The sequence below is a fragment of the Pelecanus crispus genome, chromosome Z, assembly GCF_030463565.1.
Source record: "Pelecanus crispus isolate bPelCri1 chromosome Z, bPelCri1.pri, whole genome shotgun sequence".
Lineage (NCBI taxonomy): Eukaryota > Metazoa > Chordata > Aves > Pelecaniformes > Pelecanidae > Pelecanus > Pelecanus crispus.
The window spans coordinates 2,216,892-2,242,436 of NC_134676.1; the positions used below are offsets into that span (position 1 = coordinate 2,216,892).

The following is a 25,545-nucleotide window of genomic DNA, read 5'->3' on the forward strand; positions in this document are numbered from 1 at the left end:
TCATGAAGGCTTTGTTCCACAGAATGTCAAAGAGCTGATAGTTTGGTGATGACTTTAATTTGGAGACCGCTAAATGTTTTCTAGCCGAGTGGCAGACCTACGTGTAGATGATGTAAAACTCCTGACAAAAGGCTTCTTTCCTTTAGGTCCCATCAGCAGATCCTCTCTGGCCACAGACTGGCAAATATGGGTTAATGTAAAATGTCCCACAGGTGAGCGCCTATGAGAGCAGGCAGCCAGGTGCCTAACTTCAAGTGCGTAAATCCTTTGGATAAAATAATTTAGAAGGGCAGAGAAACAACAGAAAAAAACTCAACGCGGTTTTAAAAAGTATAGCTAGCTCCCAAGTAGCTACCTACCCTAAGATATTCTGCACCGCCTCGGGCACTGTTCTTCATTGCAAAACGCGAAGATGTTTGAACATAATTAAAAACTGACTTAGCTGAGGCGCTGCTGACCACAGTCTGCCCTTGCCTGGGCCCATCCCAAAGTCAAGCTCAGCCTTAGGCCAGCCAGCCACGATTAAAACCCCGGCCCGTCGGGCTCGATGAGCTGCTCTGCTGCTGGGAGCCATCCGCCCTGCTCTACCCCCTGCCAAAGCCACAGCCTCCTGTTTTACTCATGCAACCCGACAGGAGGGTGTACTGAGGGGGGTGTTGGTCTCTTCTCCCATGTAGTTAGCGATAGGACAAGAGGAAATGGGCTCAAGCTGCACCAGGGGAGGTTTAGGTTGGAAATTAGGAAAAATTTCTTCACGGAAAGGGTGGTCAAGCACTGGAACAGGCTGCCCAGAGAGGTGGGGGAGTCCCCATCCCTGGAGGGGTTCAAAAAACGGGCAGAGGTGGCACTTGGGGACATGGTTCAGTCTGGTCTACCCTTAATTGGTTTAGTGTGGCCTTGGTAGTGTAGGTTAATGGTTGGACTGGATGATCTTAAAGGTCTTTTCCAACCTAAACGATTCTACGATTCTAACCCTCCAAAACTTTTGGGCCGATGGCAGAAACACCTCGCAGCCCCGAGCGGGTCAAGGTTGCCGTGAATACAGAGCATTTCCAGAAGGGACATATCTGTGTGTTTAACTAGTGTGAAATGAAGTGATTTGTTAGGGGTGGAGGTCCTGATACCCACCAGCCTACCCCTTCTGACAGCAAAATACACTCTCCAGAGCCGCAGAGACTTTGCTAGGAATAATTGACCACATGAGGCAAAAAGAAGGGGAGAGTTTTGCTCGGTGAATGTTAAACGAAACAATTATCCACACCGGAAAGAGCTACGGGTAATACTCAGCAAAGTGTTGCAAATGTGGAATTCGAGTCTACGATCCGCCGCTATTGCTAGCTTAAGCCACCTTCTCCTTTGTTAAATTTGATACAAAACCCTATGTTTTATTAATGCAAACTAATGATTAAGATAACTCTTCCTTTTACTTTTCTTTAATAATTTATTTATAGGTATTTTTAAAACCTCATAAACAGCACGATTTTTGATTTGCGGTATGATTCTGCAAACATTATGGGCCATAATGACTGCAAAGGGGTTTTTTTTATGTATAGATACACACACAAAAGAAATGACAAGAAAACAGATTCATTACGCGTCGTCTAACTTCCCCCAGGAGAACGGTTATGTTCTCAGAGCCCTAACTGTCCTGTGAAAAATCTTACCCCAGAAGCAATCCCTATTCGTCGAAGTAGAACTACATCCCCGGATTAAATCACTACTAAGTATGACCAAAGGAATTTTGCTTCTACAGTTAGTCACAATTATTTCTTCACTTTTCTCTGTATTTGAAAATGGGAAGAAGAAATAGTTACATACAGTCTTAATTAGATAAACCTGATAGCTATTTACATGCTTCAGATTTGCTAATTAGTAACATGTATCTAAAGAATTACAGAAATTAAAAACACACCAATATTTAAAGCAAGGAAGTGAAGTAGTAAACAAATACGCACATAGCCACAAACATTTGCCTTCACGCTGGTGCTTGAAAAAGGTGGAAGAAACAAGCTCAGAGGAAGAATCAAGTCTCCTCAAATAAAAGACAAAATGAGCAAACTCTCACCTTTCTAGCTCACAGCCCCCAGCTACAGCAACAGCTGGGCTGTCGCAGAGATCGTATGCTGGCTCAAAAGAGTTTAGATCCGTTGGATCTCCCCCAAAATAAGAATATATTTTCTTCTTTTTTTTTTGGTCCTGCAGCTACAGCAGATTGCTGATCTCCTGGTTCTCTTAACAGGTTAAAGTTAAAAAAAAAAAAAAAGTTACCTTTCAAAAAAATATCACTTTCGATAATTAGTTTAGCTTAGAATTGCAGGTCTTAGACTTTTTTTGTTTTCTAAAAGCTTGCTATAAAAATGCTTCCCCTCTTTGACCTCCTCCGCTGATCAAAATTTGGGAATTGCCACACTGTTTCTGCCAGAAGGAGCTGCTGTTGATGCAGATATTTCTTGGACAAAACTCTATTCACCTACTAAATGTTGTACACGCCCTTTTCCTTAAGCAAAGGAGGATATTTTCAAGCAAAAGAAATCTGAAATAAATCTCTTATTTCATTAGAAACAATCCATGTTTTGAAAAAGCGAGGACAAAAAAAGGGTTGTGTTTAGTTCTCATGTTGAAATTTGTCCACGCGCAGAAATGAACGCCAACGCAGCCCTTCGTGCACGCACGCGTACGTACCGCTCCCATCGCTGCGCTCTTTTGCTAAGCTAGGCACTGCACGTGATTAACTTCTGCGAGACGAAAATCCAGAAGGACCTCGAATTAGGCAGAAAGTTTCGCAATAAAAATTTTTCATTCAATTAACTCTTGGTCGTTTACTACCAAGAGGCCAGTTGTGGTTATTTCTAAAAGCCAGCCAGCCTTCATCATTGACCTCTAATTAAAACCCCGTGCAAGCACCCTACATGTTTTGCCAGCTTCTGATGTCGAGTTGCCCGCTTACTTGTCTCAGCCACTTCTGTGCTGCATTTTACAGTGAAATCTCTTTTAGACAGGGAAACCATATTTCTGTCACAGTCCTCACCCATTATCAACGCTGATCTGACCGAGGTCTCCAGTCACAGAGCACCATCAATATTAAGCAATAATCATGATAATAGTAATTCATATCAAGCATCTTCCATTTACTTGGCCATCTCCGTTATGTTATGAAATTAATAGATCTGCCACCACCAAAGAAAAATAGCATAAAGAGAGAAATCTTATTAAAGTAGAGATAAAATTTTAAACAATTCTGCCAAGGCCAGCCCTCGGGCTCTTCTGTGCACCACTCAAATCCAGTTAGGAAACTATGAGGGTTAGTTATTTGTTTTGATTTAATCAGTTTGTGAATTATAAGCGTTTAATCAACTTAATTTTGACTGCCACCAAGACAGAAGATAAGCAAGAACGTGATAAAGAACGGACTGCAGAAATACCATATTCTGGCTTATTGCAGCCTTTTACACGAGCCGGAGGCTGCATACAGCTCTTTGCAACACGAGGAGTTTAGTCGTGCCTCAACCACAAGTGCCACAGGAGTTGTACTGCAAGAGAATGAGCAAAGGTATTTTGGGGCATGGTCTTTGCGGCTGATTATTCTACCTAAAACCCCTTTTTATTCCTTAAGCTTTAGTGAGTCTAGTTCGTTTCTGTATTTCTTGTTCCATATTACCTAGACGTAAGTATTTAAATTCTATCCAAGCTTTATCAAGATTTGCTGGCACACGTGGGTATCTGTACTTTCCCATGTCCACGTTACCCGTAGGATACAGCCCCAAAGAGTCCCAAATGGTTCCACACCTCTTTTTCTCTCTGATAAAGATCCCCATTTTGTACACACACCCTTAAAATACCTTTTTATGCTGTTTTTACGTCACACACGGGGCCAGTTTGAGAGCTTTGAAACCGAGACTCTGCATCGCAAGAGGGATGCCTGGGAAGGTCTCAGACCTCCCTCTACGCAGATGATGCGTTTTGGAGCGGAGGTAAAGGCAGGCTCCAAGCTGCCCGCGGCCGCCCGTGCCTCAATCTACGGGTCACGGAGAAGTCCTCGCCTTACCCTGGTGTAGGTCTCCACCACTCGTGCTTGCTGACGCAGAGGAGGACCAAGACGGGCTTCTTTTGCCGGTCACAACCCAGCAGCCCCGCGCAATGCAGTTCAGCCAAGCGCTCAGATTAACGTGTAAATCCATCTTTGTCCAGTAACGCACTTACATCTGCAAACGAACACCTCATCAAGACTTCCAACGTTTAGCGCTCTGTGATCAGGAACATACCGACGACCTCTGATGATGGGGGACGGGGCAAGATCTATGCACAGCCCATCCTTTCTTATCCCATCTGTATAAACTACCTCCATCTGGAAGTACCAATACCGCATCTTAGGGCAGGAGCAGCCGCACACCATCCCGTGCAGCGCTGTATCCTGCAGCTTGTTTTTCTAGTCTTGTTCTAAGTACTTTAAATGTAAATGATCACCACAAAAGGTCACGAAACGTGATTGGCTGCTCCGTGACATTTTACCTTGAGAATAAGCAAGAAAAAGTAAACGCAAAGGGTTGGAACAAGATGTGCCAAGATATCGATGCCCTTTGGGCGCTACGCGTAAGAGGAATTTAAAAGTAAATGGAGCTGGGTGCATTAAAACAAAATAAAAATAAATCAGAATATACGTTTGAGGTCATGAAAACGAGCAGTGGGAGACAAAGATCAAACTGACAGGTACTCGATGTTCCCAACAAATCAGAGATTATATAAAGGTTCCTTAAAATGCAGTTTATCCTCGTCAGTAAGCTTAGGGCTCCTACTCCCTGGCAGCTGTGCAAATGGAAACGTCCAAAGATCCAAGAGGACACCCTGACATGATGCTATGGGTGGGCTTTTTGCGCCTTTCTTTCACGCTTTGAAGCGCGAGCTTTTCCATGTCCGAATGGGCCTATCATTGAAATCTGCTACAGAATAAAAGCTTTAAATGGAAGGAATGAAAAAAAGAAAATAAATTATCTCAAAATTTTTTTCAGAATAGATTCAGAAATAGCACCCAACAAATAGCAAGCATAATTAACACCTATTATGTACAATATTATATTACGAAATAATATCAACCACTTTATCACTGATATGGAAATGCTAAACTTTTTTAAGAAGGAAAGTACTGGCTTTAAGAGAAAGAACTGCACCTTGCAGAAGAGAACAAAAATGTATTTGTTGGAATAAGCAAGACTGCAACAGGCCTACCTGCATGTGGTGCATGTAACCCACCACTAAAACATTTCTTTCCCACATGTCCTTTCCCCCAGGAGCAGCTCCGCTTCTCATTATTCCCCGAGATTGTTCCATTTAATCAAAGCGCAGTTACGTTTATTGCAGCTGTTAATCTGCAATCAGGGAACAGTTTCTGCTCGGTCACCTAAGTTTAAGTGATACCACTGCTGCTGAAGCCTCTCTGGGAAAATCACTGCTGCTCTCTCAAACATTTTTTTTGAGTGTTTCAGTCCTTATTTTTAACATGATCTCCCAGACAAGCGAAGGGAACCTTCTGCAAAGGGCAGACTGGGTCTCTTTGTATATGAAAAAGCTACACAAAGTAGGAATACCTACACAAATACCTGTGACAAAGTAGGAATACCTACGCAAATACCCGCGATCGCTGGCCACGAGGTGCTGAGCACGTGGCAGACTTACCCTGGAGTTAACCACTTCCAAGGAAACGTTCTGAGGCATCGCACTGGGCACTGTGAAAGGGAAGAAAAGCAAAAAGAAATTGGAAATATTGCCATCGGTGTCTAAGTCGGAATAGGTTACATCAAATATTTCTCTTTTTGGAAAGAAAAGAGCGCAGCTTTTGCACCTAGTTTATAATCTGATCACAACCGTGCGGCTAATCCAGGTGGCACTTCAGAGGTCCCCCAGGGAGAGGAAAACCAAACGCATCTCTTCATTTCTCTCCATTTTTGATAGACCTATTAGTAAGCCCTTTAAGGAGCCAGTCAGCAGGCTCCCTGCAGGGAGACCAACTACTCGAATTCAGTTATTTGTTATAAACTTGGTCAGAAATAAACAAGGACATGCTGCAATTTCTCTGGCTTTTTTTTATTAAAGTGCATTTCAGAACATATATTATACACAGACAGAGCAGGGTATTCCTCTCTCAGTGGCACCTTTTTACAAGGATGCCTAAGGGGAAGAAGAAAAGAAACTTGGTCTTTAGATACTATTTAAAAAATAATGGTTTACATTAAGGCTCTGCTTGTCATACATATTATAACCCATACCTCATTTTCTACCGCTAAACTTTGTTATACCCATTCTGAAAAATATACTTTACACCTTAAATGGGACTACTAGGTATTCAACGCATGGTCTTACAAAGATGCCTCACGAGGCATTAATGAGATCATCTGGCACCCGTAGCTTAAAAATAAAACAAATGCTTCCGACTCAAGGGTTTTTTCCATCTTAAAAGTTCCTTTAATCTCACGCTCTCTCTGGCTATAGTCATAGGAAAAATCTGTATGGTGCAGATTGATTTATATCCCATCCATCCTGCCGGCTCCCTGCCTGTGAAGGATCGGGCTCGCAGCGCCGAGACGCGGCGTGGATACCGATGAACGCTCAGCATCCGCACGGTTGGACGGGCCATTAGCAACTATTCCCTGACAAATTTCTGCCCGTTTCGCACTGTATCTCTGTATATGCATTTCCAATACGCTTGTGCAACAACAGTTCAAATGTATATTCCTCCAGCTGATGGCAAATATTAATTCAAGCACTGAGGAGCCAAGAGCTTTAAAAGCAAGTTCATAGTTGGTGATGCATCAACTGCCTGACGTGAACCTAAAGCTTTATTTTCCTTTCAGAGAAATAATGCCTGCCTGCTAACCTGGGTTACTGAAGAGTTGAAAAGCAGAGAGGTAGTTTATGCGTACAGGAAGGTGGCCCTGAATTTGGAAAGAAAGACCTGAAAAAGGATCATGGTGAATACCCAATTTAAGAATAGTTTGCAGTGCAATGCATTAGGGAAAATGAGAGAAAATGGTTTTTTTCAGTGTATAAGTATGAATATATCAAGTCAAAGAAGAGTTGTTTAATACATTTTTATATGATATTAACAAGAACACTAGGGCAAAATCATTCTTGTTGCAGTTGTCCATACATTTGAATTGATTCAGCAAAGATCTACAAGAATGATCTGAGACCTGAAACATCTTAGAGATCAAAAAAACTAATTTCATTTAAATGAGCGTAGTGTTAAGAAGTGCTTGGATTATTATCTATTGTTATCTGAAGGAGAAAGGACCTCTGGCTTTAGAGAATAATTTAATAGGCAAAGAGCTACGAGCTGGAATCCACCTACACTGGAAATCAGGCACACGTTTCTTCTCACCTTCTTCAGTCTTCACTGAAAATTGCTGTCTAGGACCGTGGGACATACATCACCAAGCAAAACGTATACATAACTATTCCTGTAACTCACTTCTTCTGGCCAAAACGTTCACCAGAACGAACTGGTGATATTCTACGTACTGTATAGAGGTGAACATAATGGGGGCTGTTGTCTGTATTGTCTCTCTGTATTGTTGGCATTATTATGGAGACCATCAACGCAGACCAGCTCAACATCAGCGCTCTGGAAGGGGCAGGCCACATCTGTAGGGAGGAGTCAATTCTGACCTTAACATCATGGGCTCAAGCTGCGCCAGGGGAGGTTTAGGTTGGATATTAGGAGAAATTTCTTCACGGAAAGGGTGGTCAAGCATTGGAACAGGCTGCCCAGAGAGGTGGGGGAGTCCCCATCCCTGGGGGGGGCGTCAAAAAACGGGCAGAGGTGGCACTTGGGGACATGGTTTAGTCTAGTCTACCATTGATTGGCTTAGTGTGGACTTGGTAGTGTAGGTTAATGGTTGGACTGGATGATCTTAAAGGTCTCTTCCAACCTAAACGATTCTATGATTCTATGACAAGAAACACCCCTGTGAGGTCGCTAAACGCAAGGACCGCAGCAAGTCGTAGAAACGATACTTTCCCCAGATTCTTTCAAGCAGTGCTGGGCCAACAGCTCCTGCTGGACTCTGTCCAGTCACGTTTACATTCAATATCCAAATCCCCAAAGTGCAGCACTATATAGCACCCTGGTGCACGCTGCTATTTAAGGATTTAAGTCAGTCAGAGCCAAGTCATTTGTCAGTGCTAATAAGAAAATAGTGGTTTAAATACAGGCTACAAGAGCAAAAGGAACAATAGCTAAACGGGAGGGTCCCACTGGCAGCAAAGGCCCACATTAATAGGGTTGTCCTTCATGAAGGCTCTGTGGTTCATGAAAAGGAAAAAAAAAAAAAAAAAAGAGAGAAAAAAATTGCATTTGAATCAAAATAATCAGAAAACTCAGGTTGTTTGGAGGCAGAGGTACAGCAAAGTGAGCGACAAGGAATCCAGAAACTCTTCCTCATTCTGGGGATCCCAAGTCACAGAGATCCGCTGTTGGAAAAGATCCAGGGTAAGCAATAGCCCGACTCAGCTGGGAGTCCCTGAAAACGGCAGCTGAGTCTCTGGACAGTTTTGCTAATCCTGCCACAGTTTGATTTGAAGAGAGGTGCTCGAGGAACATCCAAAACTAACCTGACATCATGCATTTTAACCACCCAGCCCTGCCTCTCCATCAGAGCGGGCGGTCCAGGCCGCGGGACGCGAGCATCCTTGGCTGCCGGACCCCAGCCCCGCGCTCAGCTCTGCCCCGACCTGCCGCGGCTCCGCACGCAAAGCGTTTCCCTGTTCACTCTCTTTTTTTCTCTCTCCAGCTGAGCAGCTACAGATACCAGTTGGTTTCTCTAGCGCAGGGTCTATTCTTTATTCATTTCCATACTGCCCACGACAACGCAAAGGCGATCTAAGGCATTGCTGCGGCAACAGGACCGGCAGCAGCGAACGGTACGCGAAATGTTTCATCTCCCATAATACAGAGGAGGTGTCACTGCTCACGCTCCCCTCATTTTGAAAAATATCAGGCAGAAAACTGTCTCTGCGATGTACTTGGTATCGCAAAGTAAAAGAAAACCGAGATATTTTTGGACATTTCTGATTTAGCCGGGTCTGGCGAACACCGCTATCTCCCAGCAAAGCCTGTTCTCGCTGGAGAATATTTGCTCTTGTTTGTGAGCAAGTCAGAACTGCTCAGAGCCCCCATTTTTCAAACGTGATTCCTCTTTTCTCTCCCCTCTCTCGTGGGCAGCAAAAGCTCATCGCAACGTTTAGCCATTGCCACCTTAAACCTTTCCCTCTCGTTACCGACTTTCAAGTTTTATTGCTACCACATATTATTCCCCTACCAGACAATCTCCTCTTCATTTTCCTTTTTCCTTTTTTTCTATTTGTTTGTGTCTCTATTATTTTGATTATTTCTCTTTAGTGAACGCTTGTCGTACTTCCCAATTTTGTTGCATACATGAACGTAATAGATGCACTCCTTATCTTTTCTTCCAGATCTTCAATCAAAACGAGAAATAAATCCAGACCTGACCCAGCATCAAACTCAATCACTTCCACAGCAATACTGGGTGTCTTTATTCCTTCCTCGCTGTTCGGTGGAGGAGGCGCATTTTGCTTTACCAAATCAAAGACCCTGATTTAATACCTTGGGTTGCATAACAATCAGCGAGCTCCCCTGGCAAACCCAGCGTCGGCGAGATTACAATTACTTCCTCCAGTTTTATATCTTGATCAAATAAAGAAATTGGATGCACCTGGTAAAATTTGTTTTTTGTTTATTATTCACAGCTTAATTACACCATTAGAAATTAGAGCAGAGCTCGTTTTACCTAGCGTTAGCTATGCAATAAGCAACGAACAGATGCATCCAGGGATACCTCAGCCCCTTTGCCTCATCATGGGGTGAGCCGGCGGGGGAAGAAGCCTGGGATAAACCACAGGAGCCTTGCTGCCTGCCTTGGGCCCGGTGCCTAAAGGGAGGTGAGATGAGCCTCCCTGCTGGAGACTTCCCGATGGCAAGAAGGTTCATATGGCAAGGTACTCAGGTTTGTTGTTGGGTTTTTTTCCCTCTTTTCTATCTGGTGAAAAAAATACGTATTTTCAGTTGCCCATCAGATGAATCCAAGCCCTTTGTGGTTTTGCTGTTTGTTTGTTGTTCTTCAGAAGAAGAGTAGAATGGTCCAGAAGGAATGAGATGGCTGAGCCAAGCCCCCCGAGCATTTCCCTGCAGCACAGAGAGCAGCCGGCTCCCCACGCCGCTCTTTCGGGAGAGGCTCAGGAGGGGCAGAGGCACTCGCCGGGGACAGTGAGCCAGATCCAAGTCCCCGATCCCATAAAGACAGAACCATGTACGCCAGGTAACCGAGCCTTGCCGGCGCTGGCACGAACTCCAGCCACCAAACCTTCCCGGGGACGTTTCGTTACAGCCTGCACCTTTCCCCAACAGGTTTCAGGGCTGAGACTCACACCAAAAAACGTGTTGCATCAGCAAGCTCCTGCGTAATTCTTGCAGGGGAAGAGGAGGAGGAGGAGGGAACAGCCTAGTACTCCTTCCAAACACATAAAGATGGATTGGGTAGTCTGGGGGGAATTCGCTATACCAAGAGTTCAGGCTACCAGGGTGGAACAATAAGGGACTCGGACCCGAGCAGGATCACAGCCACGATGCCGTTCACCTCCGGCAAATCCATGCTCGTGGCTCCGAGCGACGGGCTTTGCTCACGCTCGCATGAACACCCTCGCAGCCCGTTCCTCCTCGCCCTGCTCTCAGCTCTCGTGCAAACACAGGAATGGCTACCGACACCTGAAAAACTTCTCAGGCTGTCTCCTGCGTCAATCTGAACTTCAATCTTCAATTTTTACTTTAAAAAAAAAAAGCATTCATATTATAATTACAGATATAAATTATATTTAAATCAAGTACTCGGGAAGCATGAAATAAGACTGTCTGCCAGTTGCTGGGATTAAATGCATTTTGATAAATTCATGAGCATGATAGCTCAAAGCATTGCTGAAACGGCATGCAGCTTGGCCAAATATTATCTGAGCTGTATTTTAAACTGAAAATTAAGCATTAAAGATACAGTATGTTCCTTGATCTGGTGAATGCTGTCTGGAGCCTGTAGCTCCTGCAGCTGGAGATGCCACACTAAATCCCTTTGATTGAGGTCCATTTCTCAGGCTACAGATTACATCCTAGAGCTTCATGGAAAATTTCTGCCTACAGACCTGCAGGAACTAATAGTACAAGCTTTTTTTTTTGTGCAATTACGTACCCTATCGTATGCTATACAGCAAAGGATTGGCGCGGAAAAAATAACCGGCTCAAGCACGCGCACTCTCAAGAGGAACGCAGACTAAAAAATGATCCTGTCATTTTTACAAGAGGAAAGGAAAGACAGACCAGTCTTCAGGACTTTTCTCCCATTTTTGATGTTACTTCTGTTTCAAACCAACCTTCAGAAAAGGAGTGCAGGAGTTGCTGTCCTTCAAGAGCATCATAGAATCGTTTAGATTGGAAAAGACCTTTAAGATCATCCAGTCCAACCATTAACCTACACTACCAAGTCCACCACTACACCAATTAAGGGGAGAGTCATAAGTAATTTCATGTGTCCTGGCTTGGTGGCTCCCAACTCCTTGCCCCGGGGGCTGCTCTCTGGGTGTGGCTACCGATGTGAAAATAAACTGCCAGCGACCGCGTGGACCGAGATGCAAAGATGACGCGAAGCAAAGACCAAAGGGAGCCGGTCGTGACAGGCAAGGTGCTCCTTGTTACAGTTTTGTCCGGTGGCAAAATCACCGGGCAGGAGCTGGGAAAGATGGCCAGCTCCCATCCCTCTGACAGCGGCGGTCCCTGACTGATGAAGCTGCCAAATCTCAATTTAAGCTGGAGGATGAGTTGCAATCCAGAAAACATAGCGAGGCAGCCCGGGGAGCTGCTCTCCTCCACAGGGAGGGCAGCGGCAGGAACAAAACCTGCCCAAACCCCAGATACGTATAAGGGCAACTACAGGCTTCCTCCTTCCTTGATCTCTCATGTATAAAACAGGATGGATTAAACGCCTTTGTCTCTCCTCTACGTAGGCCGTTAGCTCGCCCATGCAGGAGTTATTTCTTGCTGTTTTATTGTGCATTCTTCTAGCAGAAGGGACCTTAACCCTGCGAAAGGTCTCTGCGTAGAACCATAAAAGAAGATATTACAAAAAGCTTTGGTGCTGCAGACTCGCTCTCTCCATTCCTTCCTTTCCTTCTCAGCAGCGGGACAGCTGGGACCGATGCCACCTTCCCCCAGGCTCTCGCTGCGGCCCTTTGGCTGCTCTTCTTCATGCAAGAGACCAAAGCGGTTTCAAGGCAGACCCAGAATAAGGAGGATGAAAAGATATCCTAAAGGGGTTTTCTCTTCTTTTACACTTGCTCCAAAAAAAACAGAGGAAGGCTGGGAAGGCTGCAGCCAACTGACTTCTTTGCAAAATAGCCTTTTGCTTAAAGAAGGAGAAAAATAAATATCATCTTCTTCCAGATTCCCGAAACAAGGGCACCTAAGCACACTCCTGTTTTCTGGAATAGTCTCATGCAAACCTCGTTAGCAATGATTTTTGTTCGCAGACAGGTGAAGTGTTTGAAACACTTGCGGAGGCTAATTTTCAGACTCATGAATAACAATCTTTTCCTTTCTCACTTACGGTGACATTTAAAACCAAAGTGGAGTACAGGGCCGCAGTTCTACACTTCACAGTGTGAATTAAATCTACATACATTATGCAAAATATTCATTTTCACTTGTTTTCCTTTTGTTTTTATAATTATAAGTGTGAAGTAATTTATTCTGCCAAGATCCAGCCTGTATTACAAGGGAAAACTGAATTTGCTGGGTAGACATAAGTAGCACTTCAAAAAATATTGCAGAGGTGTCAAACGTAAAATCACAGCGCCAACCGAGCGGGGGTCTTGCGGATGAATCCCGCCGAAGATACAGCCCAGAATAAAGCAGATTAAAACGGTGCTGGGGTTCACCAGCTCCCTCGCTCAGGGTTCCCCACGCCCACACACCCTCCACGTCGCTCTTCGAGGGGTCTATTTTAGAAGATCCCAACAGCTCTCCTCCAGCGCCCTTCATCGAGGTGCCTATTTATTTCTGAATTAAACCTAGGGCAGGCTGGCTCAGCCTTTTTAAAATGAAAGCACTGCTCTTCGTGACTCCCGCAGCCTCACCGCTCGGCTGAAGCCCCCCCTGTTTCAGACCACGCTTTCTCCACCGCTGCTCCTCCCGAGCTCAAGGAGACCCGGGGGGACCCGCAGAGCACAGGGTAATTCAGAGTGGCAGCAACTCCGCCGGGAGTGGGCGGATGCGAGACGGGAGCGTCGCTTCCGTAGGGGATGTCACCAACCCACGCGTGACCCGGGGACACCCGCAGAAGGGCTCTACACTGTAGATACACCAAACAAAAAGAGCTTCTCCAGCGCATGATACCCTCCGCAGCTGATTTGCTCCAGGATCTGTACATTTCTGTACACATCTGTACATACACTATTCTACTAACGCTGTCCAAAAATGGATGTTTTCAGTTGATCAAGTCTAGCATTCAGAAGCAACTGGGTTACCAGACAGCCAGAAAATTGCCATTCTTAACCTCATACAAATTTCCAGCTGCTTTGGGTAGAATAACAGGGGAGAGTTATCAACTTTGCAATAAAATTAGATAACTATGTGTAAATATAAAGGGATAAATCTCAGTCACCCTGGTTCTCCATTCAATTTTTTTCTCTAGCATCAATCTACAGCATGGAAAGGAACAGCAGTGAAATTTGTATGCGACTGAGGTGCATGCCAGGCACTGTTTCCAAATGTGCTCATTAGCACAGGTTATCTGCTACACTTCTGAGGGGAGAAACGCCCAGCAAGTTTAACATACCTAGCTGAAGCCCATGGCAACATACTTCTTGCCTACTCCCTGATTTTATACTCTCGTGTAAAAGTAAACATTTTTTTCCCATGAAAATGACCTTAAATTAGTGATCCAAACCCAGGCCAGGGCCACCCGAACTCCCATACTTTGCTTTATTAGCATGAGTGAAAAAGAAGTCGTCCAAATTTTTATCAGAAGGAAAATTAACTGCTTATAAATCTTCACCTTAAAAGCTTAGTTGATACCTTATGTCATCTTTAAACAAAACGCTGGCATGGAAAAAGCCCCTCTGGCTGTGGGCTGGCACATCTCTGAAGCCTCTGGAGCCTGTCTCTGCCTTCTGCTGCTTTATGAACTCTCACTAACGCCAATGCAAGAATTTTTCCTTCATTTTTATGGTTTTTAGACTTACTGTAGCCCAAATGACTCCAGTGAAGTTCTTCCTGTTTTGGCCAGCTGTGGGGATCAGGCTCAGTAACTTCAAGAGGAGTCGGGCGTGCGTAAGTTTTGTGATATCAGACACAACTAAGCGCTTCCGAATACAAAATAAAATTCAATTTATCTCCTGGAGCCTGCGAGCCACGGGAGCACGGCACGAGCTTGGGGAAAGGCGCTGGTGCAGCCGCTGTGACGAGCAGAGATTGAAGCCCTGGCACTTTTGCTGTCCCTGTGCTTAAAGCACACGGAAAACCCAGGCAGCTGGCTCTTCAAATGCAGCTGTAATAAAAGAGTGTCTGCTGAAAAGCTGAAGGGATATGCCTGTGCCTAAGCTAAAGAGAAAATAAAGAGAGAAGGAGACTATCCTTATCACTAGACATAGGAATAATGAACTGAACTAATTATCCTTGGAGACGAACGCCAGCTCAGAGGGTACCACTGCAAGCAGGTACCGACCCTGATTTCCGTCCTGCACATTCAGTAACCTCCTCGCTTCATCACTGCCTCTTCCGCCATACGGCGGCGGAAGAAAAAAGGCTGAGGATTGCAATCGACAGACACAACCCGCCCGCCCCGGCGCCCCTCCATCCCCACTCACCATCCGACAGCGTGGTGACCGTCACATCCTCGGTGGAGACGCCGGGGCCGTAGCGGTTGTAGGCGAGGAAGCGCAGGGTGTACTCGGTGAACTTCTTCAGCCCCTCCAGCCGGTAGGAGAGCCCGTCCACCTCCACGTTCTAGCACACAGAGACGATAAAGCAAGGGGAAACGTGACAGCCAGCGCCGCGGCCGTGCCGAGGGACGAGCGGATTAGAGGCGAGCTTTTCGCTCCTTGCGAAGTAGAGCTAAATCCTTATTTAAGTTGATATAAAAGGCAATTTGTAACAGAGCGGCTTGTTACCGCTCAGTTCTCGGCACTCGTCCGCGGCTGCAGGATAGAGGGGATTTCAGCGCCTCAGAGTTCTGTTTAGTTACTTGGGGAGCAGGAGAAAAGGAGGGGGGGGTTTAACCAAAAAAACCAAAGCCAGTTGCTGCCACTCCGCAGGAACGTGACAGGGAAAGAAGAAAATAAAGGCAAAGAGACAAAGGGGAATTTTGGAGAAAAGAAGGAAGTAACAGAAAGCAAGCACAGAAAAAATGGGGACGGCATAAAAGTTCCTGTAAGACTACTGAAGCACCTGCCACAAGATTGCTGATGCCCCTGATTATCATGTGCTATCAGGTCAGAAAAAAAGATGCCTCCGCTTTCTTCCCTGCCCTATTCTTTGCTAAAAAACCTATTCAGGCCATACTCTACCCACCGAGCTCACCTCCGCTGCTACTGCTGCACTCCGATCAAATATTGGTTACTACGAAATGGCCAGCGGCAAGCTTCTGAGCAGTTTGCAGCCGGCAAAAAGCAAGGTTGCTTGTTTGCCACTGGAAAGCGTACGCTCACGGCAGAGCGCAATGAAGCGCACAGCATCAACACCAATTTTTACTACGAGCATCTGTCAGTCTGGAGAGAAAATGCATTGTTTCTAGCCTGGATTCATATCATTTTACCCTCCTACTTGAAAAGAATTGCAAGAAGCAGCTAAAAATATATATTCTACAAAGATCACATGTACAAACTGCCATTAATGTGTTGATAGTTTTGCACAGCGTAACGGGGGAGTCTAAAGGGTCTTTAAATGCTCTTTGGCGTTACTTGGAAATTTCAGTGTAAAGCTGAGGAATGGTTAATATAGGATACGCCGCCTCTTCTACCTCCCGAACCCATTTTATACTGGTGAAAATTTATTTTGCTTGATTTGCTCTTTTATCACCGGTCTGTGCAATATTTACCTAACATGGAAGATTAATCCGTAAAACCTCTGACTTTCAGCCTTTCCAGTGCTCTGAAGACCTGCAGATGCCTACATCAAATATCTCCTTCCCACAGGGAGAGCAGAGCCGCTCCGGTCACCACTCACCTGCTCTCTTCCAGTCGCCGTCTCCGTACAGAAGAGCCTGTAGCCTTGAACGGGGCCATTTGCATAGGCAGGGGGATCCCAGGAGACAAGAATCGAGGTAGGTGAGGTAGACACAGCCCGCAGGTTTTCCACCGGCCCAGGAACTTGCACTGCACAGAAGGGAAAGGAGAGCGTGAAAGCCCCGTTCCCATGTCACCCACCACTGCACCCCAGCCCCCAGCACGACCCAGCCCAGGACACACCTCCGGGGGATACCAATAACAGCACTGCTTCGGCACCGTAAACCTTAAACTCCAGACAAAACACAAAAAGGGATGATAAGCCCATGGAAAAGACACTGCGGAAAGCCTGTTGCAGATTTAGCAGCACGAATACATGAAATACTGAAAAGGGTTGTTCCATCTAGAATCACAGAATCGTTTAGGTTGGAAAAGACCTTCAAGATCATCCAGTCCAACCATTAACCTAACACTACCAAGTCCTCCACTAAACCAATTAAGGGGAGAGTCATAATTAATTTCAGGTTTCCTGCCTTGGTGGCTGGATTATTTTTAATGAAAGTAAAACTAGGAATCACTAAGGTTGGACAGGACCTCTAAGATCATCAGTCCAACCGCCAACCCAACACCCCCATGCCCCAAAGGCTACATCTCTCTGCCTCTGGCTCAGAGGATGGACCTCATTTGAAAATTGAATTTCTGGGAAATAACTAGCACAAAAATCTAACGCACGCAATCGATGCATTTACCTTGCGGTAGTAGGAAATCGGACAGGCAAATCCGATCATCCAAGGCCAGTTCAAGCTAAGGAGTGCCGTTAGAGGAGCCATTAAAAGAACCCGCAGGCAAACACCAGCACACAACCCGACACAGCCAAAGTCATCTCATAAACACACCACGAACCACGAGCTTAAAGTTGCTCTCACGTGAGGCACCACTCAGTGGTGTGTGTTCCTGTCCCAGCTCTGCACGCACCGGCTTGACGCTATTGAATTACAAATTGACTGGGTGCACTGCAGCAGCCTTTGGTTTCTTTTAGCAAGCAATTAGCCTTCAAAATCCCTCTCCTAGCTTCTGCTTACATCGTTTGCACGTATCGTGCACGTGTACCTGCTTGTGCTAGCTGTTTCACCTCCTTTACACGTTACTCGCTCTATTTTAGCTGCCTGAGGGATCACGGAGGATGGCTGAGATGAAGCACTGAGGGCAGCCCTGGGCACGCTCTAACGAACGAGGAAGCCCCCGAAGGCTCTAGGCTGGTATCCCCCCATTTAGCAGTGGCATGAGGCTGCTCCTGCAAAGTCACGGGAACCTGGTAGCACGGAGCAAGACGATGGATTTGGTCAGAAGACATCACACAGCTCTCCACACAAAGCCCCGGGTGACGAGGCTGATCTCGGAGCTGACCGGCTTTGAGCAGGAGCTGCACTGGAGAGCCCTCATCGTCGGCAAACTCTAATTTGCCCTCAAAAGTTAGGCCTCAGCAGTATAACCTCCAATATTAATATGTAGTCCCAGTTCTGCTCTTAAATAATATTCCTGTGTTTGCACGGTGCCCAGCACTTACAGAAATTACAGGGTTCTAACAAGCTCATCTTCTAAACCAAATAACGACAATAAAAGCGTTAAAATATCCCATCCTTGAAACTATTATCTGGTTTGATTTGTTCCGAAAACACAGGGGTTTGCAATACTTTTAGCCTTAAGTAGCGATCATTTGAAGTGCCCAATTTAGATTGCCTTGACACCAGATCATGCCGGTGGGTGAAAAAGCACACAACTCCTCTTCAGATGACAACACAAAACAATCCCTTATAATTGTTAAGGAAAACCACAGTAGGTCACCTTTTGTTATACAGACTATCTTAAAGTGCTCCAGTTTCAGCCTGAATGCAAATTATCACACATCGACTACATCACGCTTTTGGATGTCAGCTTAAATCACTTATTAAAACAAAAGAGCTAAAAAAGCTTAATAAACTCCCGTAACTACCAACAGTACCAGCAAATCGCTCCCCGCACGTCTCTGCTGGACCTAACCCCAGCAACAACGGCTGTCTGGAGATGAAGCTATCTAGGGCTTATCTGTGCCTTCATCGCAAACTCAAGCGAAATTAGAAGGAGAACAAAAAAAAAAAAAAAAGCGTTATAATTGTGGCAAAAAGGTAAAGGTCAAGCAGAAGGTTATTTCTGCAAATCTTCAACACCAAATAGCACCTTTTTACTTTCAACAGGGAGCGTGCTGCGGCATAAAACAAACTCACAAGCTATTGTGCAGCTGCCAGATAACAGAATTACGGCTCCATCGAACGGGCTTTCCGCAACGTTACATCCCCATTACAAGGCAGTTCCACACTAACAGCTCTCTTCTGTAAATCTGTAAGCGTGCAGCGAGCAGCGATCGCCGCGGAGCACCGACCCTGCGCTCCCTGGATCCGTCCCTCTCCCGCAGAACAGGGATGGCAGAGTTGGACATCAGAGAAAGGCACCCAGACACGTCAACAAAATACAGATAGCCTTTGATCGCAAGGAATTGCAGGTTTAGATGCAGCATAAATATATTTAAAATATTTTTATTTCCTTCACCCCGCTTTCCTTTTCATTCTATTGCAATATTTCTGACAGGCACTCTAATGTGCTTAAGGTCTCAGTATTTTCAGCACACACAAAGCATTTAATAATCTCTCCTGATCCCTTCTGTCAAATAATAATCTGGTGAAAATTGGCATTAAGTTTTACATCTCCTCCTGAATTCTTCTTTTGCTAAACAGCAGAGGCCCTAGAACTGCTTTACATTCCATTAAAACAAGACATTAAATCACATTTCTTCCAAAGTCAGTCTTTCACAACTAACAGCATCCTTTCTCTACGAAAAAAGGATAAGCGAGAGAGGGCAGGCAGATGACTGATGCGTTGTCTTCTACCATGGGCTCCCCATAAGGCTTCCAATATATTCCAAAAACCGCCGTTTCCCCTGAGAATGCCCTTCCGCTCTCATAAAAGATCGGTTCAGCGCCTCAGACTGTTTCGTAAATACAAGCTACAACGACGGCTTGCGAAGAGTTTGATGCTGCGCTCACAACCGCCAGCTTTGGGGTTATTTGCTGGAATTACTCCTATTCGGGAGCCATAAAGGCAATCAGGCCCAAAGCCAGAAATGGTCAAATGATTTTACTTTTTTTTTTTTTCTCCCCAATCCTGATTATAGAAATACGCGTTAACTGCCGTTTTGTTATTGCTAATGTTAGCTGTCAGTGTGGCTGATCTTGCATTACTGAGGTGAATAGCTGTACCCGTGCTGTGCTGCAAGAATTGGCCTTACACTGCCCCAAAAGCCAACGTTCCTAGGGCTGAAAGATACTTACCATAGGCGCCTGATATATACCTTGATTTTAGGTATGTATTATTGCAAAAGGGCTATTTTTGGAGCTAATCTCCTGCCAGCAGTCCATATAAACCCAAAGAGGCCACGTGCAGTTGGCGATAGGTGAAGTGCCTGCAGAGACCACCCATAACTCATTCCCTCCCTCCACCTTACAGAGCAGGAATGCTGCACATCTGCGTCCCGTCCTGCAGCGCGCGCACACGGCAAGCTGGGAGCCTCTGGCAGGAGAAACGCCGCTCGGATTCGTACCTCCAAGGCTACAAGTTGAGCCAATGCAGCTTGACTTTGGGGTCAGCGGACCTGAAGGAGCTCAGCAGGGCTTCACAGCTTGAAGTGGGCAAAAGCTGCTGGGAAGAGCTAGCCACTTGTAGGGTATGAGGGCTTTCAAACCTCTAGTAACCCCATAAAGTCTGATTTATTGTAGGAGCAGAAAGGGCTGGCATCTCTCCATGCCAGTGAAAGCACTCCCTTATCGAGACACTCAAGTATTGACCCCATTCATTTTCAGTTGCATAAAACTAGATGTCCATGTAGTCAGCCGCTCCTCGCAACCTGCAGGAACACAATTTCTACTCCCATGAGCCTTCACTGCTCTTGCACAGAGATTTCCTCTTCGCTATTGTTCACTTAAACTTTTGATAATAATAGTTAATAAGATATAAGAAAGATACAAGCGCCTAAAATAGGAACGTAGGCAGCTACGTCAAAAATTGCTTGGCAACTGCCTGAACGTGCTAAATATCTCTCTCAAACCTGACATTTTTACAAGTTTCTGAAGTTCTGCCTTCTGCGCCCCAGACCACACTGCCTGTGCCAGTGGGAATCCGGCTCCTACCGAAGCCCCACTGGAGACCAGGGAGCGGAGCGCCTGAACTCCACCAGCACAGCTCTGGCACGTAAAGAGTTAGTTACCCCGTTGCCTTAAGCTCTATCACAAGACACTGACCTTTTTTCAGAGCTACTGATGGGCTCCAGCCCTGGGCTCTAAAGTGTACTGATGCAGAATTACACACGGCAGCCTTTGGACAAGAAAGCAGAGTCCTAAAGACCACCTTGAAGTTGAATGCCCAAAGATGAGGTGAAAGAATCACGGTCCTACTTGTTTGCTCTCTCCTTCTGGTCCCAGGGGTCTTGACTTTTGCTGTCTATAACCCAAACCGACCCCCACCTAATGGCCATGACGCTCCTGCACCAAGCGCACCATTCGAGCCATTCCTGCTCTGAATCCTTTCAGGTAGAAGCGAGCATTAAACCTCTGCATTAAACCTTCCCAGGAGGGAGCACGTACCACCGAGCACATACCACCACCATGCTTTTATAAAGAAAACAAAACCACTTAGCCCAACTCAATTTTTTTAAGGGAATACGCCTATTAATTCTGCGTTAAGCCTCCTTGGTCTCCAGCTCTGTGTCAGGCTAGCCCTCTCCGTCATGAAAGCTACTTCTTTAAAACATTTTTCCTAGTGATTCATTCTTCTCTATAATGAGATGCCGTGATTAAAATGTTCTTGTTATTACATTTCACTTTTCATTTAAACAGCTGGTTCTGTGCTGATCTGCACTGAAAACATTTCAAACATAAAACATTTATGAAGCCACTTGCAGTTATTGATAATAGAGTGCATGCTTTGATTGCGCCTTTGATTTTCGCCCCCCTCCCCCTTCTTTCTCTGTAGTTAACAGCTTTAACGATATTTCATTAAAATCTGGTTCCATGCTGCACGGAAAGATGCAACTTCAGAGAGCCTGCAGGCAGTGTAATTATTAACACAGCGAAACTTGCTTCCCCGCACCGGACACGCTCTGAAGGCATGACAGTTGTTTGGCAGGACTGCCCCGGACGCCTCCAGTGCTATCCCCAAGAGCTGGCACTGGAGTCAGCTTTTTGGAAGTAGCTGTCGTTTATATTTTCACAGAGTCTTCTGGGTTTCGTTAGTTTGGCCTTTAACTCTTCACATGGTGCCCGGCTGCGTGCCACAAATGGACGCGTGAATCTAATATTCTTCGATTTAGAATAGAATCATGGAATCATAGAATCATTTAGGTTGGAAAAGACCTTTAAGATCATCCAGTCCAACCATTAACCTACACTACCAAGTCTACTCTAAGCCAATCAAGGGTAGACTAGACTAAGGAACACAGGACCAGGCATGGTACCACCAAGCGATTTGATGGAGGTGGCTCAGCTCCGAACTCTGCAGCGATGGGAAAGTGCCTCCTTGGAGCTGCCTTTAGCAGAGGAGGTTTGGAAATGCATCCTCCTCCACCCTCCTGCTGTGGAGAGGCAGAAGCTCGGGGGCAGGACGGGGAGCTCAGGGGACCTGTGCATCGCCAGAGACCCTGAATGTGCCAGGGGGGCACGATACCGCAATACGAATTCTACAAAGTCTGGACCAAGAGGCAGGTAGGAGTACGGTGTTATCTTCTTCTCCTGGGATCCAGTGATAGGACACGTGGGAATGGTTCAAAGCTGCGCCAGGGGAGGTTTAGACTGGACGTTAGGAAGCATTTCTTTACCGAGGGGTGGTCAAACACTGCAACAGGCTCCCTGGAGAGGCGGTCGATGCCCCAAGCCTTGGGGCATTTGGACAACGCCCTTAACAACATTGCTTTAACTTCTGGTCAGCCCTGAGTTGGTCAGGCCATTGGACTAGATGATCGCTGCAGGTCCCTTCCAGCTGAAATAGCCTAGTCTATTCTCGACAAACAAATACTTGGCCAGAAATGGGTAAAAAGGGTGGCAACAGAAGCAGCTCTTAATTAATAAAGAAACTTTAAAAAGGATCTTCAGTACCCAGCATTTCCACTCCCATACTTACTTTGCCTGACTTTCAAACATTTCAGCACATGTCACGGTGCACAGTTCTAGGAATTGAACCTCTGTAACCAACCTGTTAGCCCTGCTACTAAACTCAGAAGGAGAACAATAGTTTAAGTTTTCCTACTATTATTATTACAAGATACTGACGGGCTGTATTTGTGGCAGGAAAGCCACAGGACTGTGGGTGGAGGAAGAAGTAGTCTATTGTAACAGTTTGCACTGGGGAGAAAATCTCTCTGTGGATCAAAATTTATTAAGATTTCACTAATGCCAATAAGCTACTTGAAAGCAAATGCGGGGTGCAAACACGAACACTAAAATAATATCATCAACGAAGAAATAGTCTGCAGCCAGTGAGATGAATTCATTTCAAAAACAAGCTTTTGTTACAAAATCCATCTGCTTCTGGGTGTCCAAACATGCCCTGCATTTGTTTGGTGTCTGAAAAATGGAAGGAAAACCTTTGTGAATGGAAGAGCATTTACAACGGCTGGAGGCCCTGCTATGCACTTAGGTGAAATGATAGCATCCACAGAACTGAAAAGCAGCTCCTATTGACTTCAATAGGGGCAGAAATGCAACCTTTTATTTTGAGAAACAGTGCACAGAAAGATAGGTTACAGCAATGCTGGCTCTGGCTCAGACTTCCAGAGGGAGCTTGGATAAATAATTTAATGCTTTTATGCTTCAATTTCCTTCCCATAAAATGGCATAATAATATATCTCCTACCCATTCTTTATCTTACCTATTTATATTGCAAGATTTCTGGGGTAGGAAGAAAGGTCTAGATAAAACAAAGATGAATGCATGTCAAACGGAACTCAGACAGAATTTCAATGCCTACGTTCAAAGCTATTTTAGAAACGGTCAGCAGCAGCCCGTTTTATGGGACATCTTCTCTTCGACCTTCTCCTTCCCATGGTGCTGCGCAGAGGACCAGAGCAGGTACGGCTGAGCACCCCGTACCCTGCTAACCCCCGGGGAGGCGGTTCCTGACGATGGTTAATCACACACCTCTGCGACAAAGCGACGGGCTTGGCTATCTCACAGCGACAACCAATATGGAAGGGGCCAACGGACCTACCTGAATTGCTTAAATGACCTGGCACTTCCCAGGAACAGTAGGCTGGAGTGCATCCCTTGCTCAGCTGCAGAGGTTCAAGAGCCTGGCTTCCATCTCGGGTCTCGTCCCTCCGTTAAATTTGTAGAAATCACAGCACAAATAGCCTCGATCGTAATTCAGGTCTCTAGACATGGCTGTCCTACAAATAAAACCTGCCTCTCTACAGAGATAGCTCTGTTTCTGATCAAAAGGTTTGAGAAGAGCTTTGCACCACCATTCAGTAAAATTGGGTGGCATTGGATCAGCTGGTGGGCACTGAGCAGGTCTCTTCCCAGTGCCCAAATTGGGCTCGGTGAAGTTTATTTCATTTCCAGCTCACTACTGGTACCCCAGTCACCGTTGTTTTAAGGGAAGCCGGAGGTAGACAAACACATCCTAGCGGTCTGCAGCTCAGCAGGGATTTTTGGATGAACCTCAGCGAAGTGACACACCAGCGCTCTCGTCCAGAGAAAGGATCAGACGGTGCCAAAGCCAGCTGCCAAACCCGGGCGGTGAAACGCTGCCCTGCGTCCCACCAGCACCGAGCGGGAAGGACAGCCACGCCGCCCGAGGGCCGCGGCATCAAAACGCTCCCCCGAGGGGCGTAAGGATGAAGGAACGGGACCCTGGTGCAAAAGAGCTTCCAACTGCGACATATTTTGTACCGGTACGGTGACATCTTCATCGCTGTCAACTGCCCCTCGGTGCTTACCCGCACCCCCGCGACGCCACCTCCGCTGCACGCAGGGTACGGCCCGCCTTGGCGAGCGGTGCCGCGGGCGTCCGTCTGTCCTGCACCGCTCCTGGTTGAGGGGCATCCAGGCAGGGCCCCGTGCCTCTGCAGTGCTGTTTGCAGCAGGGACCTACAAATACGGAGATTTCATGCAAATGGTGCAATGCCTTGATTTGCATAGTTGATTAAGATATGCTCATCTGTTCTGCATTTTTCCTTTTTCAGATGAAAGTGGCTTTAGTTTTACGCTCCTTTTCGGCAAGCCAGGCAAAGCAAAGTATTTTACTTGGCGTAATGGTGCCTTTGCATCTCAGCAAACCTGGAGCAGAATTGCAACACCCTTCTAGCCAGCGAAGCTTATTATTTATAAAAAAAAAAGCTTATTATTTATAAAAAGAAATGATTAGGTGACAAGCACTGAATTCTTCATATCGACCACCTCCATGAAGTGCTAAAAGGCAGGAGTGTGCGGCGCAGACAAACCTCAGGAATGAAAAAATCCCTCTTCTCATTTAGAGCATTTGGAATATTTTCACTGAAGCAGATTACTTCTGGTAAACATGGTCTTCACAGACGTCAAAATATTTGGAAAAAACAGTGACAATTTTTGCTTCGCAAGAAAAAGGAAGCAAAATAATTCCATAACACTGAAACATCCAGTAATGACATTTTCAAACTGAAATATTTCTTTTCTAAATAATTTTTAAATTACTTTCACGGATAGTAGCGTAAGCTTTTCACAGGTTTTCCATACTGGATGACAGAATGAAATATATTGATTCATTAAGGCAGAAAAAGGAAACCAATCGAGAATTGTTTTCACTGTACTTCAACATACGAGAGACTCCATCACCATAATTTCCTCCGAACCCCAAACCTCTGGTCCTTGCCCTACTCTCGCTATCCTCAACCTATATTTAAAGAGTCCGATGAAAAACATAAAATAGTTTTAAAGAAGAAGTAAGGACAGAGCGAAAAGTTTTTAATAAAAAACCCTGTCACTATTCTTTCACAAGGAAATTTTAAGTTTATGAAAAACGGGCAGAGACCATTGTGAGGAGAGGAGAAGGTCTGTTAAAAACAATAACGAAAAAAATATTTAACGCTATTTAAAATCCCTGGGAAAGACCTGTGAGACAGGACCAGACCCTTCTCAGAATCCCACTCAGGCCAACTCCTCTGGAGCACGAGGAAATAAAACACGACTGCTTTTACTGCTTCTGTTAGAACT

General features: G+C 45.6%; 1 protein-coding gene across 1 annotated transcript in view; it reads right to left on the minus strand.

Moving 5' to 3' along the window:
- Positions 1-25,545, minus strand: part of DCC (DCC netrin 1 receptor) — a 596,500-nt gene that overhangs the window by 141,696 nt on the left and 429,259 nt on the right. The window contains exons 10-12 of the mRNA XM_075726297.1: positions 16,274-16,422; positions 14,917-15,055; positions 5,671-5,720 (exon numbers count right to left, since the gene is read on the minus strand). Of these exons, the coding sequence (XP_075582412.1) occupies positions 5,671-5,720; positions 14,917-15,055; positions 16,274-16,422 (338 nt within the window). The remainder of the gene's footprint in view (positions 1-5,670; positions 5,721-14,916; positions 15,056-16,273; positions 16,423-25,545) is intronic.